This window comes from Callionymus lyra, chromosome 16 (assembly GCF_982586985.1).
Source record: "Callionymus lyra chromosome 16, fCalLyr1.hap1.1, whole genome shotgun sequence".
NCBI lineage: Eukaryota > Metazoa > Chordata > Actinopteri > Syngnathiformes > Callionymidae > Callionymus > Callionymus lyra.
The window spans coordinates 15,309,801-15,326,479 of NC_141833.1; the positions used below are offsets into that span (position 1 = coordinate 15,309,801).

The following is a 16,679-nucleotide window of genomic DNA, read 5'->3' on the forward strand; positions in this document are numbered from 1 at the left end:
GCTGCAGCCCGCGAGAGTTCTGGGTTTCAGAACCGAAAGAGTTGTCCGGGGTCAAAGGTTGTTCAGAGGACAGGGGCGCGTCATATTGGGGTGTCCATGACCGCGGGGTCACGCGTCGGTGAGCGGACGCGGTGGTGCGCTGGAGAGAGTTGCATGCCGGGAACATGAGGATGCGTCCCTGGACTTGAGGACGAGCTGAAGTCTGGACGAGGCCTCGCTGTGCGGACCCAGACCGCCGGCGGGTCCCCGAACCCTAAGGTACCGTTCACACTGACCCACTCACGACACCGAGACACGGAGCTTGCGGCGAGTCTGCGCCTTGCGAGCTTAGCATGTTGCTGTTAGCCTCATGCTAACTCACGCTTCCGTATGAGAACGGACAGCTGTCAATCAGATCCACGAGCCCTGACGTCATCGGGGTCGTTTGGTGTTGTTGTTGCTGCTCTGATCACGTGACCTCTGTTTGTGTTGACCACATTTATGATGGCGAGGAGAATGATGGTAACCATGGAGACCCCAGAGTGGACTTCAACTAAAGTGAAAATATTCTGAATGTACAAATGAGTAGCAATATTCTGAGGTTTTTTGGGGGGTCACGGGTTTTTTTAGGCAATTCTTCTGAGTTAAATGCATTTAATAAATGTAAATAAAAATGTACTTAACCAGGCTTTTTGGATAAATAAATAAAACAATTTATACATTTGTATCATTTCACAACTGAAACTATCACTAAAATATTATATCTCCTTAGACAACAACAATAGTTCTGGATAAATATCCAGATTTGAACAAAATACAAACTAATATAATCTCTATTCTAGTCTCACAAATCTGAAAGAAAAACTAAGGAAGCATATTTTCTAGAACAAACTCTATCGTTTCACATTTTAAGATATACAGCACTCGTGTTAAAAACAATAAACAAGTAAAGATAATGATATAATAACAATAATGATAACAATAATAATAGCACATAAAACATTATAATTAATTCCAAAAAGGTGCTTCCATCAAAAAAGATTTTTTTTTTTTTCAATAAAAAAAATTATTTGATTTTAAAAGAATTATTACTTTTCTCATTTCAATAAAAAAATCTACTAAAATGGTTTTGACTTCAATAAAAAAGCGACTTTAATCTTTTATTTGATTTCTATAAAAGAAACGACTTTTTTCATTTCAATTAAAAAAAAAAATCAACTCCAAATGTATTTTTTAACTTTTACTTTAAAGTTATTTTTTACCTTCAATAAAAGAAACAACGTCAAAATCAAAAAAGGAAAACTTTTAAAAAATGTTCATTAAAAGGAAAGACTTGAACTATTTTAATTAAAAATAATAAATCATTCTAAAATATAAAAAACAATTAACATTTATAACAAAACAATAACTACTAGTACAATATTTTTAATACACATACTACAGAAGCTACAGTTCTGCTGTTTAACTGTCATCCCTCTGACTGTGTCTCACTTGCAGGACGTCCTGTTCGCACTACTATGCTAAATCTGACCCTTAGGGGGCGCCGCCTTCTCAGAGCCCACCTCCTCCTGGGTCACTGTCCAGTTCTGTGCTTCATCATGTACACGGCTCGCCTCTACACGGCAGGGGGGGGAGGCGGGAACAAGCCGGGACGGAGGGGAGGGATGCTGGAGGTGCCTCACCCCTCCCACATGCCCCCCCACCCCGCCTACGCCCTGTACCCCGGGCGCCACCACGACTCCCACAGAGAAGCACACTTCCACTATCACGCCCACCTGTCGTCCCCGCACCTGACCCCGATCGCCCCCCATTATATGCATCAAGCCCACTTCCACGCGTACGGAGGATCGGGGTTACCGGCCGGGGGTCAGTCGGCACCCGTGGGCAGGAAGAAGGCCTGGACCTTCATCCAGGAGAAGATGAGCTACGACACTTTCTTCACCATGAAGCGTCTGATCGAACGCTCGCGGCGGCCCGACGAGGTCCTGCGCTGGCTGACCCAGAACCCGGCCAAGATCTCCCACAACCACTACCCCGTGGCCCTGCAGAGGATCGGGCAGCTGCTGCAGGGGTCGCAGGCGGCGAGGGAAGCCAAGGGGTCCGGGTCGGCGGCCGGTTCTGACGGGCGACAGATCCTGGAGCAGCAGGACTTCCAGACTCTCTGCTGCGCTATAGTTCAGGACTGTGGCAAGTTTGACAACTTCAGCATCGTCAACTGTCTGTACGCCGTGGCCACGCTGGGTGAGTCGACGCCTCAGGAAGAGTGGCTTCGATGACGTTGAAAAAAGAAATTACATTTAAAAAGTTGCTTAAAAAAACACTTAAAAATAAGCAAAAGAACAGATTTTTTTTATTTTAATATAAAACTAAAAATTTCATTTTCATTTGATTAAAAAACAACATAAAAATGTTTATTCACTTTAATAAAAAATGTTTAGTAAAAAACAGTTTGACATGAATTGAGGAAAAAAAAGACTTTAAAACTTGTTTCACTTCAATAAAAGAAACAAATATTTCTAACTTGCATAAAAAAAAGGGTTATTAAAAACAGTTTTGATATAAATGGAGAAAAAGAACGACTTCAAAACTTTTAATTTCAATATAATGGTACAATTTCTAAATGTTTCTCGCTTTAACAATAAAAGAACGGACTTTCAAAACTTTTCTACACTAAAAATTGTAATTTAAAAACTTTATTTTTCAATTCAATAATAAAAAAAATAAGAAAATCACTATAAAACGTTTTCACTTCAATAAAAAAAAAAAAAATTCACTCAATAGAAAGACTTCAAAAAGTTTTTTTATTGTAATAAAAACTACTTAAAAACTTTTTCCAATCCAATTAAAAAAATGACTTTTCACTTAAATAAAGGACTTTCAATTGTTTTTCATACCAATAAGAAATAAGGACTTTAATACAAAATTTAAATTGAAAATAAACGACATCAAAACTGTTTTCACTTCAATAAAAAAATAGTTCAAAAGCCTTTTTTCGCCCTTATAACAAAAAACGATCTAAATGTTTTTTTTATTGAAGCAACATTTAAGGGATTAAATAAAATGGAACAAACACAAAAAACAAACTGCAATTCGAAAGAAAACGGCCAATAAAAAAGTCTTCATAGATCTCTGGTGTGTCCTCAGGTCTTCCTGCTGACTCTCAGGTGGTCCAGGTGTTGGAGGCAGAATCCAAGTCCAGATTAGACCGGTTCAACCAGAAAGACTTGTCCATGGTCTTCAGCTCCATCATGAAGCTTCACCCGCGGTCTCAGCACCCTCTGACGGAGGCATGTCTGTCCGGTCTAGAGAGGAACCTGGAGCGAGAGTGTCACCCACAGACCCTCTTCCTGCTCCTGTCCTACTACAAGTTCAAGTGGCGCGCCCTGCAGGAACCCCTGGAAACTGCAGCAGGAGAATCCACCTCAACCCAGAGCCCCGAGTTGAGGACGATCAACAGGTCAGTGATCGGTCATGTGACGAATGTGTGGATGCTTAGTTTATCAGTGTCGTCAGAATATTTAGTGGTTAAATCTAATCATATCTCATCAAAAGATGAAACTTTGAATCTTTTAAAAACGTTTTTATGTTGTTTTTTTAAGCATTTAATTGAAATTATTGAATTGAACAATTTCTATAGCGATTTCTTTATTTTTATTTTATAATTTTTTTTATTTTTATTTTTTTTATTATTATTCAGAGATACATTTCTTAAATTGAGTATTTATTTAATTTGTAGCTTTTAAATTCAATATAAAAAAAATTGGTATAATAGTGACACCAGACAAAACCAAGAGCTGTTGATGGTTCTACGTTTGTCACATGATCTTCTGCACGTCCCATGATTGGCTGAAAGTTCGATCATGAAACTTGCTTTGATTATTACATTTAAAAGGCTACAAATTTAAAAAAATATTATATTAAGTACATTTTTTAGGTCATTCAAATTAGAATATCAAACTATATTCATAAAAAAAGTATTCACGTTATAAATAAACAAATGTATCCTTTTGATATACAAATTATTGAATTCCATTATTATTAATAAAAAATGAATTGCTTAAACATTATTTCAATATAAAATAATTAAAAGTTTCAACAATTCAACTATTCAATATTCTGATGACGCTGATTTACTTCTATTCGTCTCCAGGAAAATCCTCCGTCTGGTCAAACACATACTGGCCAGTGTGCCGGCGGTCCGGGACCAGGAGCTGGTCCTGCTGGACGAGATGCTGGCGGCGTGTGTGAGCGAGGCCAGCAACAAGAGTCTGGAGTTCATCTTCAGCTCCCAGATCTTCTATCAGAACCAGCAGGAACGCTTCATCAGCAGCCTCGCAGGTCCGTCTTTTGGTCCAGTCTTGCCAATTATTTTTTTTTAAATAATACAATTTCATCATTTCATTATTGACAATATTTATTATTTATTAAATTATTATGAAACATAATATTTCTACACTGGAGAACCAGCATTAGCAAAGACTAGAAATACAAATATATATATATATATATATATATAATTAAACAAAAAAAAAATATATATATATATATATATATATATATATAATATGTGTGTGTTTATAATATATTAATATAAACTTTTTAAGATGTTTTTTTTATTAAAGAGAATTTTCTTTTCATTTCCAAAACATTTTTTGAAGTAATTTCAAAAAGTTTTTAAGTTGTTTTTTATTATAACGAAAACTATTTAAAGTCGTCTTTTTATTGAATTAAAAAAACCTTTTAAGATCTTCTTTTTATTGAAGAAGTTTGTCAAGTGACCGATTTCTAATAATTATATTTATATACATATATATATATCAAACTGTATGTGTTAATAATATTAATTAATTGTGAAAATGTTCAAATGTATCGATTACATTTTCAAAAAGAAAATTCAGCCTTTTCATATAGAAATTTAATTTAATTAATTATTTGAAAAATATGCAATGCTTTACAAAACAACATTTGAATTTTAAAATGTAAAATTCAACCATATTCTGATGACACTTATGTACATGTATAACTCTCCTAACCCTCATCCCCCTCCAGGAGAGCTGCCCAGGATGCTGGACGTCATCACTCCCTCTACGGTCGCTCTGATCGCAAAGTACGTGGCCCGACACCGACTCAGGGAAACCCGACTTCTGGACGCCATAGCAGACTTCGTGGTGAAGAGGGCCGAGGTTCTGGACAGCAAGGTAACAAACGCTGAACCCCCCCACACTAGTCTGTCCTGGTCTGATCCGATGTGTTCCTCTCAGGTGATCCAGAAGCTGGTCTTCCCCTTCAGCAGGATGAGCTACCACCCGGCCAATCACAAGCAGTTCTTCTCCTGCCTGGAGGAGGTGGTGGACCTGAAGGCGCTCAGCTCTCCGCTCGCCACCGTCAACATCCTCATGTCCTTGTTCCAGCTGGGCCACGTCCCCGAGCTGGTCCTGCCACGAGTCTTCTGCCCCACATTCATCGACAACGTTACCAGTAAGTCTCACCGACTGACCCCCCTTAACCCGGACCAGCAGCTTCACATCCATGTCCCCGCAGATAGTCCCTACGCCGTCATCGCCCGGCGTTACCTCTCTCTGCTGGACACTGCCGTGTCTCTGGAGTACCCGGAGTACACCGGGCCTCGCCTCAACGACGACCAAAGGGTTCTGATGTTTGACCAAATGCTCACCGTTGATGAGGTCAACCGCAAGTACAGGTACTTGGTCCAGTGGTACCTGTGCAAGAGGCTCTTTATTTATTATTAACGGTGTTTTATTTTTAAAAAAGACAAGATTTCTTTCTCAGAAATAACATCATAGACACTATAGAGGAGTGTACCGGCAAGAATCATGATTCGATTCAATATATAGTGAACAAGTGATACTTTAGTAACAAGAATATATTTGTAGTATTGTCGAGTATTTGACTCTGGTGTTGCAGTATTTACAGACCACATGACTCTTGATGAAGTCGTAACTGCTTTCATTTGTTTTCAAACCAAAATATGTCCAAACATCAGCTGCTGGAGTCACTGTATCCTCTCGTCCTCAGTCATCGCCGAGATCTCGCGGGATTTTATCATTTATCTAGCCGTGGCAGGACGTAATGACTATTAGAAGATGCGGGAAGTTTAATCGCAACACAAAAATGAACAAACGCTGTGAATATTTGCATGTTAATTTGAACAAACAAAAATCTAATCATTTTATATTAAAAACACTGCATGGAAATATAAACCATAAAAGAACTATGATAAAAACAAAATGTGATTTATAAAACAAACATTTAGAAATTACCATAAAAACGATATTTAAGTATATGGACATTTTCCAAACATCAGCTTTAAACACTTCCGGAGTCCACTGTATCCTCCTATCCTCAGTCATCGCTCTCATTGTTCCTTAAGCTGTGGAGGACATAATGACTCGAATTATTTTATGTCAATTTGTCAAAATGTAAAGAGTAAAACAACTATGATATAATAAAATAGGATACAGTGCTGTTGAATATCGACACAGGAAGGTTACAGAAATATTGCAATATTAAGTTTGAGAATTTTCTTACAAACGTACTTGTGATTCTTGACCGATAAAGATTACTCTTTTAAAAATAAACCTCTTAACTAGTGAAATCTCTTTTAGAAACAAACTTTCAGTTTGGTCGGGGGATTTTTGCTGTAGCCCACCAGAGTCTGGACCCACTGTTCCCTCTGTCTCTCAGCTACAAGGGTCTGGTGTCCGAGGCGCTCCGGCAGCTTCTCGGGGAGCAGAACTTCATGCAGGACCAGATCCTGGAGCCTGGGTACCACACGGGTGAGTGTTCCGGTTCCGGTTCTCTTGGCCCTAATTCACACGTTCTCCTTCAGATCTAATTCACACGTTCTTCTTCAGACTTTCTGCTGCTGTTGGACGGTTCTGGTCGGATCCTGCCGACGCACCGCTCCACCACCAAACTGTCGGACGACCTTGATTCCATGACGTCGGACTTTCAGAACTTTGACCCCTTTTCCTCGTTGGAAGACGGCGGTAGCGTGGAGACTTTTTCGCAAGGGGAGGCCGTCAAGAATCCAGGGACACCGCGGCCCCCGCTTGCGCCGGCGGGTCCAGTCCGGTCTGGCGGGCCGCTCACGTTCCGGACCTACTACACCCCCCCGTCCGACTACTATTCAGGTCTAGCCAAGGAGAACTCATTGGAGAGTCAGGACTCCTCGCTCAGCAGCGCCCCCTCCGACAGTCATTCAGCCGGACCCTCGGAACCGGCCCCGCAAGAATCGCTCTTCAAGTTCCTGGAGGACGAGGGGGCAGCACCCCCGCCGGCAGCCCCCCCGGCGCTGCAGCCGCGCAAATCGGACCAGCTGGAAGTGGATTCGCGCCCCTCCGAGTCCAGGCACATCCGCAGGTGTGTCCAGGCTTTAGGTTTGTGGTCGATGACCTCGTCACTGACGTCACTGGTCTCCACAGGGTGGTGCTGTCCGTCAAGGACAAGTGGCACTACTGCCACAACTCGGACGTGCTGGTGGGTTCTCGGGCCATGACGGACCGACACCTGCGTCTGCTGGGATACGAGATCGTGCAGGTGAGCTTATGAACGTTTGATTTTCAATTTTCGTGCCTTTTGTTGTTATTGATGCTAACATGCTAACGGCGCTAACCTGTCGCAGCTGCCCTACAAGGACCTGGAGAAGCTTAACGGCATCGAGGAGGTGAAGATGTACCTGCAGCAGAAGATTCTGGACGCCTCCTCATGATGTACGCGTGCATGTGTGTTTGTGTGTGTGTGTGTGGGAGTGTGAGGGTGAGGGGATGATTCTTCTTTTTTTTTAATATCTAGGTCACGGTGGTCGCACTGGAGTTTGTGCAGCAACCAAAGCCCTTTTTATTTATTCGTCTGTCAGGATGTTTGTTTATGAATTAAATCAACTTGAGGCATTACGAGTCTTGGGAGCTGCTGTCGCACTATAAACACACAAACACACACTTCTATAGTAAGTAAGTCATTTTTATTTGTATAGCAGCTTCCTTAGATTGAATTTCAGTCTCTGATCAACATGTTTGATTAGTTTATTCAGTAAATACTGTTCAGGTAACAGACCTGCAGGTGTCCTGTTGACTTCTATATATTAAATTATAAATGTATATTATAAATGTTTAATTTGTATATTGAAAGGTTGATTTATATATATAAATATATTAAAGAAATTCCAAATACTTTCAAAATTAATGTACATAGTTTGACATTCTGATATTCAAAATTCAGTCTTTATTTGTATTCTTTAAATTCAATATATTTGTATACAAGTGTCTCTAGGCAATACCAAAATATTACAAAATTGGCTGAAAGTGTTGAATATTTAATTTAAATTATATTTTTCAGGCATTTATTTTGAAAACGTTTGAGTTTAAAAATTAAATTTATAGAAATGATTGAATTCCATTATATAAAAGAATGCATAAACATTTAAATTATTATTGAATTACAATATAAAACTGGAAAAAGAAAACAACCCACAATGAGTTATTGAATTCATTTTTAAAAAACAAATGCTTAAGACTTTCAGTAAAAAAAAACATTTTAATGTTTGATTCATCCATCCAATAATAAGATGCCACAGATCCATAGACTTCCTGTCTAAACAGGAAGTGATGATACAAAAAATATTCAGAAGTAAAAAAAAAAAGTTCTGTTTCCAAAACATTTTATTTCAGTCCAGAAAAATAACACGACTCGACAGTTTCTCGTCGTCGATGACATCACAGGAGCCTCCTGCTGGGAAAAGTGCATTTTTTTTTTCAAAATTGTTGAAGTACTAGTTCCAACGCCGCTGCCCACGTGACCCCCCAGAGTTCTCAAGGTCACCACTAAAAGTCGTCAAGACCTCAGCTGAACAGAGACAACGTCGCCCCCTTACAGGTAAGAGGCGGAAAAGACGGCACTTGGCACGGCAGGCGGGTTAGTCCGAGTCCGAGTCGCTGGATCCCTCTGAAGTGGTCTGGTCCTCCTCGTCCTGAAAGACACGGCGGTGAGTCCTTCGTTCATCAAAAACACCTTCAGAGTCTCACCTCCTCGTCTTCATCGTCATCATCGCTGTCGCTGCTGCCCGTCGACTCGTCCTCGTCGGACTGCGACGAGTCGCTCTTGTCGTCCTCCGAGTCCGTCACGTCCTGCTACAGATATATAACCGGGTCATTTAAAAACACACACGACCCTCAAGAGTTTCGTCGCTTACCTTCGCCCGGTACGCCATCGCCCTCTTGCCGACACTCGCCCCCGGCGGGGAGACCTTGGAGTTGGGGATCTTGCCCTTCGCCGTGACCCTGACCTTAGCCGGTGGGGGGCGAACTCTGGCGCCACCTCGGCGCTTCTGAGGAACAGAAAAAAAAAACGGAGCCGGGGTGAGTCGACGCCAGGACGCGAAAAACGATCGTGGCGGGAAAACTCACCGCCGTGGTGAACTGGTCGTAGGCGAGTCGCTCCTGCGGCGCCAAAGACTACAACACAAGAACACGATTAGAACAAACAATTCAAGATTCCGATGCAAGTGATTTTGCTCAAGTGATGTACCTGGACCCAGACCTCCAGCTGAGCCTTGTACTCCGTCTGCTGCTCCTCCACCTGCCTCTTGTACTTCTCCTTCTGCGGCGGCGTCAGCTTGTGCCAGCGTTTGCCGATCTCCACCATCCTCTCCTTCAGGCTGAAGTGGTTGAGCTCGCCGTTGGTCAGCAGCTCCTGCGAGAACATCTGGTAGCCGCTTCTGTTGGTGGGATGGGGGGTCATAAGGGTGTTAGACAGAGGGCGGGACAGGAAGTAAGAAGAACTAGATCTGGGGAACCCACACTGGCGGCTTTTTTGGCTCGCCGTCGAACTTTGGCTTCTTGCCGGAGGACGACACGGAGGTCCTGGACTCCAACAGCTCCTTCTGGAGGACATGAAGAAACAGGTGGTCAAGCCTGGGGGCGACCAAGAGTCTGCACGTCCGCACGTGGACTCCAACCTCGTATCTCTTCTGGTCGTCCGCCGCCTTCTTGATCCACACGATCTTTTCTTTCTTCTCCATCGACCTCCACGCCGCCTCCATGGCGACCTGGGCTTTCCGACGGTCGCCCTGGGAAACCAGCAGCAGGAAGTGACGTTAGCTTTTCCCCCAGCGCGAGCTAGCATTAGCGAAGCTCACCCTGAACTTAGCCAGGTGGTCGCCCACCACGCTGTGCTGCCACATCTCCTCCGGCGTCTTCGGCGTTTCCGGTAGAGTGGCATTTTTCCGCCGATCTCTCGCGCCCCCTGCAGGCTCCCACGTGTCCGACGCCTCCTGAACGAAAACCAGCTTAGCAGCTTGACTTCGCCCGTCAATCACAATGGTTACCTTTGACGAGGGGGACTTGGCTCGGAGGGGGCCGGAGGCGATACCCATCAGCCCTCTGCTGCCCCCTAGCTTCTCCTCGGTCATGACACGGTTGCGTTCCTCTTCCGGGAGGCTCTGAAAGGAGACGTTACATTTAGTTGCGTCAAATATGGAAGGTTTTTTTTAAGTGTCATCAGAATGTTGATTGATCTAAGGTAGAATTTTAAATGTTGAGACTTGAATTATATTTGGGGTTATTTAGGCGTTTTCATTTTTAACAATTGTATTCAATAATTTATATACGGTAGGTTTTAATTATTTTTTAAATATTTTTAAAAGGAATATATATATATATATATATATATATATATACACACACACACACTTTACACATAAAGATTGCTATTATAATATCAATTATGAATAAATATTTTTTATACAGAAGGTTTGATTTAATTTTTTTATTCATTTTTTTCAAAATTAACAATTTATATATATATATATATATATATATATATAATTTTTATTATTAATATTTATATTATATTAATATTTATTTTATTGATGTAAAAATTCCAATAATTCAAAAATAAAATGTATAACATATATTTTCATTTGTAGCCTTTTTGATGATCACGTGACAAACTCTTTTGAAGGCGCTATTATACCAAACATTTTTATATAGAATTAAAAATGCTACAAATTGAAAAGTAGTTAAATTAGAAAAACTAAATTTTAATTATTGGAATTAAAATATCAATCTTTAGTGTTAAAGAGATGTCGTTCATTTTGCTAGTGTTTGATTGCTTTTAATTCAATCATTTAAAAAAAAAAAAAAATGTCAACCTTACAATATAAAAATTATTTAAATCTAATAACAATAATTAAATAAAGGCTTTAAAATAACAGAATTTCGATGAAAAGTTTCAACATTTGAACTGATAATCATTTCAGTTTTCTGATGCCACTGATGTACTTCCTTATAAAAGTCTCATCAGGATCACTGACCTCCAGGAAGCGGAGAAGGTCCAACTCGAACTGCTTCTTCTTCTGCAAACGCACAACGTCAACAATAGTGACCACACTGCGTCTGGAGGGTCGAGGGGGCACTCACCTGCTCGCAGCGCTTCTGGAACGCATCCTTCTCTTTCTGGGTCATCAACTTCCAGCGCTGACTGCACAGAACCATGCGCTCCGTGCTCGGAACCTCCTTCATGTTCACCATCAGCTCGGCACAGTAGAGGGAGTAGCCGTTCCTACACACACACACACACACACACGTGTGAGGGTCTCGCACACAGACACACAACATGTGTCTCACACACAGACACACAACATGTGTCTCACTTACGGAGGAGGTTTAGTGGGTCTTCCGTCAAACTTGTCCTTTAACTGTCGCTCTGCTTTTGTGAGGACGGAGCGCACGTGGTCCTCCAGGTTCTGGTCCGGGTGGGCTTCATGGAAGGCCTTCAAAACGCCCTAAACACACGAGTGCTGGTCAGTCTGACCCTGTGCTTCTTCGGCCTTCAATCGTGCTCTACCTCGTAGTCCTTCTGCAGCTCCAGAGCTTTGCTGATCCACTTCAGCCTTTTCTTGTCCGACAACTGGGACCACTGTCTCCTCAGGACGTCCTTCAGCTCCTTCTGACTCACCTGAGGACCAGAGCAGGTTCTCGTCTCTACCTTCATCATCACCATCATCATCAACTTCATTATGATCATTATCATCATTATAATGTTCACCACAACCTTCATCACCATCACCTTCATAATCATCACCTTCATGACCACAACCTCCATCATCATCATCAAAAACCATCATCACATTCATCATCACTTTCACCACAACCTTCTTCATCATCATCATCAAACACCATCATCACATTCATCATCATCACCTTCATTATGATCATTATCATCACCACAATCTTTATCATCATCATCTTCATTATCAGCAACACCATCATCATCATAATAATAATGTTAACCCCAACCTTCACCCTCAAAACTTTCATCATCACCATCACCTCCTTCATCATCGTCACATTCAGCATTAGAGCTGCACGATATTGGAAATATTTGCAATATTCGATATTGGTGTCTTGAATTGCGATATCGATATTTTTTCCTTCACCTAAAAATGTAGCCGCGAACAGTCGAGCGCAGGAGTGAGTCCTGTAGCGGAGGTCCGGGGTTTACATGAGGAAAACGATGCAATATTTCCCTTTTGTTTATTTCTCGCTTTGGTGCCGACATTATCAGAGAAAAATATCACTTATCAGAGGCGAATGGGGGGGGGGGGCGAGATATTTGTGACGAAATCTACGACGCGCACCGAAGGTGTGATCATTCTAGGGGGTGCGGGGGCAAATTTTTAAATCTAGACGCTCTGAAGCGATATTTCCGACATTTTGAGGGGCTGCATTTACGGTGGATTTTATTGTGAAAAAATACACAAGGTTTCAGCTTGAATTTTGTTATTTATTTGTTGAATTATCACACATGTTTTCGATATGCATATCGCACGTGCCAATATCACGATATTGATATTGTTTATATATATATATATATATATATATATATATATCGTGCAACCTTATTCAGCATCATCATCATCATCATCATTACATTCAGGAGCATCATCACCTTTAGCATTAACCCTCCAACCACAACCTCCTTCATCATCATCATCATCATCATCACCATCATCAACATCATCACATTCAGAGTCACCATCATCATCACCTTCAGCATCTTCACTCCCACCACAACCTCCTTCATCATCATCACATTCAGAATCATCATCACCTTCAGCATCATCATCATCACATTCAGAATCATCACTCCCACCACAACCTCCTTCATCATCATCACATTCAGAATCATCATCACCTTCAGCATCATCATCATCACATTCAGAATCATCACTCCCACCACAACCTCCTTCATCATCATTACATTCAGAAGCATCATCACCTTCAGCATCACCATCATCATCATCATCACCTTCAGCATCATCACTCCCACCACCACAATCTTCATCATCATCATCATCGATCATTCTTCCTCACCTCAGGGTGGAGCCTCATGTAGGTCTTCTTCTCATGGTTGTACCAGAGCTGCTGAGGAGTTTTGGGTTTTTCTGGCTGATTGTTCTTCTTTCTCTCCTCGATGAGATCTGGATGATCCTGCCTGTGGACCACAAGGACTTTAAGACCCAATAGAGAAACTCCAGAACACTACAGTCACGATATAGAACAAGGGGACATTGTTAAATTTCCTCAGGGGCCACACTAATGAAGTTAATAAAATACTATAATAAATGTTAGCCGTCACCAGAAACATTTTCTACATCTGACTCACTCACTTGAATCGTGCCATGTTCTTCTCAAACTCCTCCTTCTCTCTCTGGAACTCTGTGATGTACTTTTGCTGAAGGATTCAAGAGCAGCAGCAGGTGAGCCTGGATCTGGAGCAACGAGAGTCCAGAAGACCTTCATACCTTCTTCTTTTCTGGAAGCTCCTTGTACTTCTTGGACAGGATCTTGGTGAGGTCCAGGTTGCTCATCTCCGGGTGAATCTTAGCATATTTGGCTCGTTTCTCCATGAAGAAGCGGAAGTAGGGGGTCAGAGGTTTTTTGGGGAAGTCCGGGTGGGTCTGTGGAGGTCAGAGGAGAAGCAGAGATCAGGTCAACCCACTCATTGCTGGACCATTATTCGTTCAAGATTATAGTGGGTGGGTATATTTTTCTACATTTGTTGAGAAGTTTTCTGACATTGTTAAGATCATATTCAACTTATTTTGTAGTGAGTTTACCATTATATATTCCTACACTTGTTGAGCATATTTTTCTTATATTATTACAATTATATAGTTTTAAAAGGTTTTCTGATATTGTATTTATTAGATAGATAGATAGATAGATAGATACTTTATTCATCTCCTTAGAGAAATTCACGCTTAGAGAAATTCACGAAATGTATTGAACTTGTTGTCAGAGTGGACCGTTATATATATTTTTTTACGTGTTGAACAGTTTTCTAATGTTATTATTTATTTTATTTAACTTGGATTTTTGCTAGAGTGGTATATTTTATTTTAATACACTTGTTGAGCACAGTTTTCTCAAATTATTACTACAATTATAATTATTCAATTTGACTTATATTGTCGTTCGACTGGACCGTTAAATTTTTTTTTTTTTTTTACACATGTTGGTCACTGTTTCTTATATTATATTTATTTTATTTAACTTGGATTGGACTGTTATATATATTTAAACACTCGTAGGGCAGGGTTTTCTTACGTTATTATATTTAATTGTTTGTCAGAGCGTTGTTTTTTCTCCTTTTGTTGAGTTTAGATAATTCTTACCTTGTAAAAGAAAAAACGTTTAAATAATTGTACGTTCTAAAGTTTCCTTAAAGCGTATACAAACAATAATTCGACATGGATCAATATGAGAAAATATATCACGATATTCCTTTTTATTTAACTTGGATTTTTGCTACAGTGGTATATTTTATTTGAATACACTTGTTGAGCACAGTTTTCTCAAATTATTACTACAATTATTCAATTTGATTTATATTGTTGTTCGACTGGACTGTTAAATTTTTTTTACACATGTTGGTCACTGTTTCTTATATTATATTTATTTTATTTAACTTGGATTGGACTGTTATATATATTTAACCACCTGTAGGGCAGAGTTTTCATATGTTATTATAGTACTTATTATATTTAACAGGTATTGTTTGTCAGAGGGGTTGTTTTTTCTCCTTTTGTCGAGTTTAGATAGTTCTTTCCTTGTAATAGAAAAAACGTTTAAATAATTGTACATTCTTAAGTTTTCTAAAACACAAACAATGAATCGACATGGATCAATATGAGAAAATAAATCACGATATTCCTTTTTTTCTTCCACAGAGACCAGCTGTAGCTTCACTTATCCTTCTCCACTCACCTTCAGTTTCTTGCCCTTGTATGGATTCTTCACCAGGTCCACAGCGTCCACCAGCAGTTCCGACATGGTTCTGTACTTCCGGACCTGGATGACGAGCGGAAAAAAAAAAGTCAAAACGCCTTCACTGATCCGTCCACCTTTCACCCTCACCTCCGTGGAGACCTTCTGCCACTTCCTGCGACACATCTCTCCGCTGAAGCTCCCGAAGCAAACTTTCTCCCAGTCGAAGTGGGACTCGGTCGTCTTGTACTTCATCATGTCCTCGTCCGGGAGACATCCCTGGATCCTCTCCAGCAGGGTGAGACAGTCCTCCTTACCCCACTCCTCTGACACACACACACAGGTCAACACACACAGGTCAACACACACACACACACATGTTCAGATCCAAACAAACTCACCTGGTTCAATCTGAAGTCTTCCACTTTGACCCACTGACACGCCGCCCCCATTCATCCTGCTGACCCAAGAAGCACCTACACACACACACACACACACACACAAACACACACTTGTAAACATGCTTATCACAGTCAGTCCTGGTCTACTATCAGTGTAAAGGGTCTGGTTTTGGGTCGAACTTTCGCTCGAGTACCGACACAAAAATCGTGTCACGAAATTCAACGACAACTTTGACTGCGATCCACGACAACTTCAAAGTGAACTCGTCGTGATCGGGAGTAAAAACTGGTTCGGTAGAGAGAACCGGGAGCATGGCGGCTGACTCAGCAGCTGCTTCCCCGACAACTTCATCGAGGGGCGGCCATGACTGTTGACTCCACTCGGGGAGAGAGAGAGAGAGCGAAAAAAGCTACAGAAAAGCCTCAAATTAAGGAGTAAAAACAGGCCATAATTCTCACCACTCCGGTCGGGTTCAAAGTCCGATTTCTGCCCGTGATCACCGCCGAGCTCGGTGCCTGGATTTGGGGCCTCTCCAAGTGTGTTTTTCCGCGCTGAGGCCCGGGGAGTCAGGACGACATGGAACCGACAAAGAAGCGCCTAGTCTGGGATGAAACTCCGCCCAGCGCCGCAGGGGGAGGAACTCCCGGGAAAACATGAGCTCAAAGGCGGAGGATGAAACCAGAGACCCCGGCTGGAGAAGCAGAAAACCCGCCTGGAAGGAGCACGGAGACCCGAAAAACGATTTTCTAGATTAAAAAACGAATCCGGGTGAGACGATCCGGGGCCCGGGGGAGGAGGGAGGAGAGAGGGGGAGACACCGAGCGGGAGCTTCAGGCGGAGGCGAGCGAAAACAGTGAGCGTCCTCCTGTGGTGAACCACGACCAGGACTTCCTCTTATGCCGATGAAGCTCCTTCATCAAGCTCGCGCCTGTCAATCAGGGCCACCTATCAGCGTGAGCGCGTGACGCCACCTGTCGGCGTGGGAGTGTTCGACCAGCCGGAGGAATC

The 16,679-nt window shown here is 41.7% G+C and overlaps 2 protein-coding genes across 8 annotated transcripts; one reads left to right on the plus strand and one right to left on the minus strand.

Moving 5' to 3' along the window:
- The first annotated feature begins 123 nt into the window (after positions 1-123).
- On the plus strand, positions 124-7,890 carry fastk (Fas-activated serine/threonine kinase). 2 transcript variants are annotated; one of them, XM_087810763.1, is made up of 12 exons: positions 124-258; positions 1,477-2,220; positions 3,124-3,436; positions 4,130-4,317; positions 5,029-5,177; positions 5,241-5,457; positions 5,521-5,680; positions 6,685-6,776; positions 6,855-7,362; positions 7,425-7,539; positions 7,625-7,712; positions 7,795-7,890. In XM_087810763.1, exons 2-11 carry the CDS (start codon positions 1,497-1,499, stop codon positions 7,709-7,711), a joined length of 2,553 nt encoding a protein of 850 aa, XP_087666889.1. In that variant the 5' UTR covers positions 124-258; positions 1,477-1,496; the 3' UTR covers position 7,712; positions 7,795-7,890. The 2 variants fall into 2 exon arrangements, with proteins under 2 accessions (XP_087666889.1, XP_087666888.1); XM_087810762.1 differs by having other exon boundaries at positions 7,625-7,883.
- A 658-nt stretch (positions 7,891-8,548) lies between these two features.
- Positions 8,549-16,646, minus strand: ubtfl (upstream binding transcription factor, like). 6 transcript variants are annotated; one of them, XM_087811282.1, is made up of 20 exons: positions 16,130-16,630; positions 15,671-15,745; positions 15,420-15,595; positions 15,270-15,353; positions 13,805-13,960; positions 13,670-13,734; positions 13,374-13,494; positions 11,845-11,955; positions 11,655-11,782; positions 11,418-11,559; positions 11,312-11,353; positions 10,325-10,438; positions 10,136-10,270; positions 9,956-10,066; positions 9,798-9,880; positions 9,526-9,715; positions 9,405-9,452; positions 9,191-9,325; positions 9,024-9,128; positions 8,552-8,968 (listed from the first exon to the last, which is right to left on the minus strand). In XM_087811282.1, exons 2-20 carry the CDS (start codon positions 15,723-15,725, stop codon positions 8,915-8,917), a joined length of 2,055 nt encoding a protein of 684 aa, XP_087667408.1. In that variant the 5' UTR covers positions 15,726-15,745; positions 16,130-16,630; the 3' UTR covers positions 8,552-8,914. The 6 variants fall into 6 exon arrangements, with proteins under 6 accessions (XP_087667403.1, XP_087667402.1, XP_087667404.1 ...); XM_087811278.1 differs by having other exon boundaries at positions 8,551-8,968; positions 9,798-10,066; positions 16,130-16,639; XM_087811279.1 differs by having other exon boundaries at positions 8,551-8,968; positions 9,798-10,066; positions 10,136-10,267; positions 16,130-16,637.
- Between the last annotated feature and the right edge of the window lie 33 nt (positions 16,647-16,679).

Coding starts and splice junctions, on each gene's coding strand:
- fastk (XM_087810763.1), top strand. CDS start 1,497: ATGCTAAATCTGACCCTTAGGGGGCGCCGCCTTCTCAGAGCCCACCTC. Junction 6,777..6,854: donor GGAGCCTGGGTACCACACGG/GTGAGTGTTCCG, acceptor GTTCTTCTTCAG/ACTTTCTGCTGCTGTTGGAC. Junction 7,363..7,424: donor GAGTCCAGGCACATCCGCAG/GTGTGTCCAGGC, acceptor TGGTCTCCACAG/GGTGGTGCTGTCCGTCAAGG.
- ubtfl (XM_087811276.1), bottom strand. CDS start 15,725: ATGAATGGGGGCGGCGTGTCAGTGGGTCAAAGTGGAAGACTTCAGATT. Junction 13,735..13,804: donor AGCTTCCAGAAAAGAAGAAG/GTATGAAGGTCT, acceptor TGAATCCTTCAG/CAAAAGTACATCACAGAGTT. Junction 8,969..9,023: donor ATGACGATGAAGACGAGGAG/GTGAGACTCTGA, acceptor CGTGTCTTTCAG/GACGAGGAGGACCAGACCAC.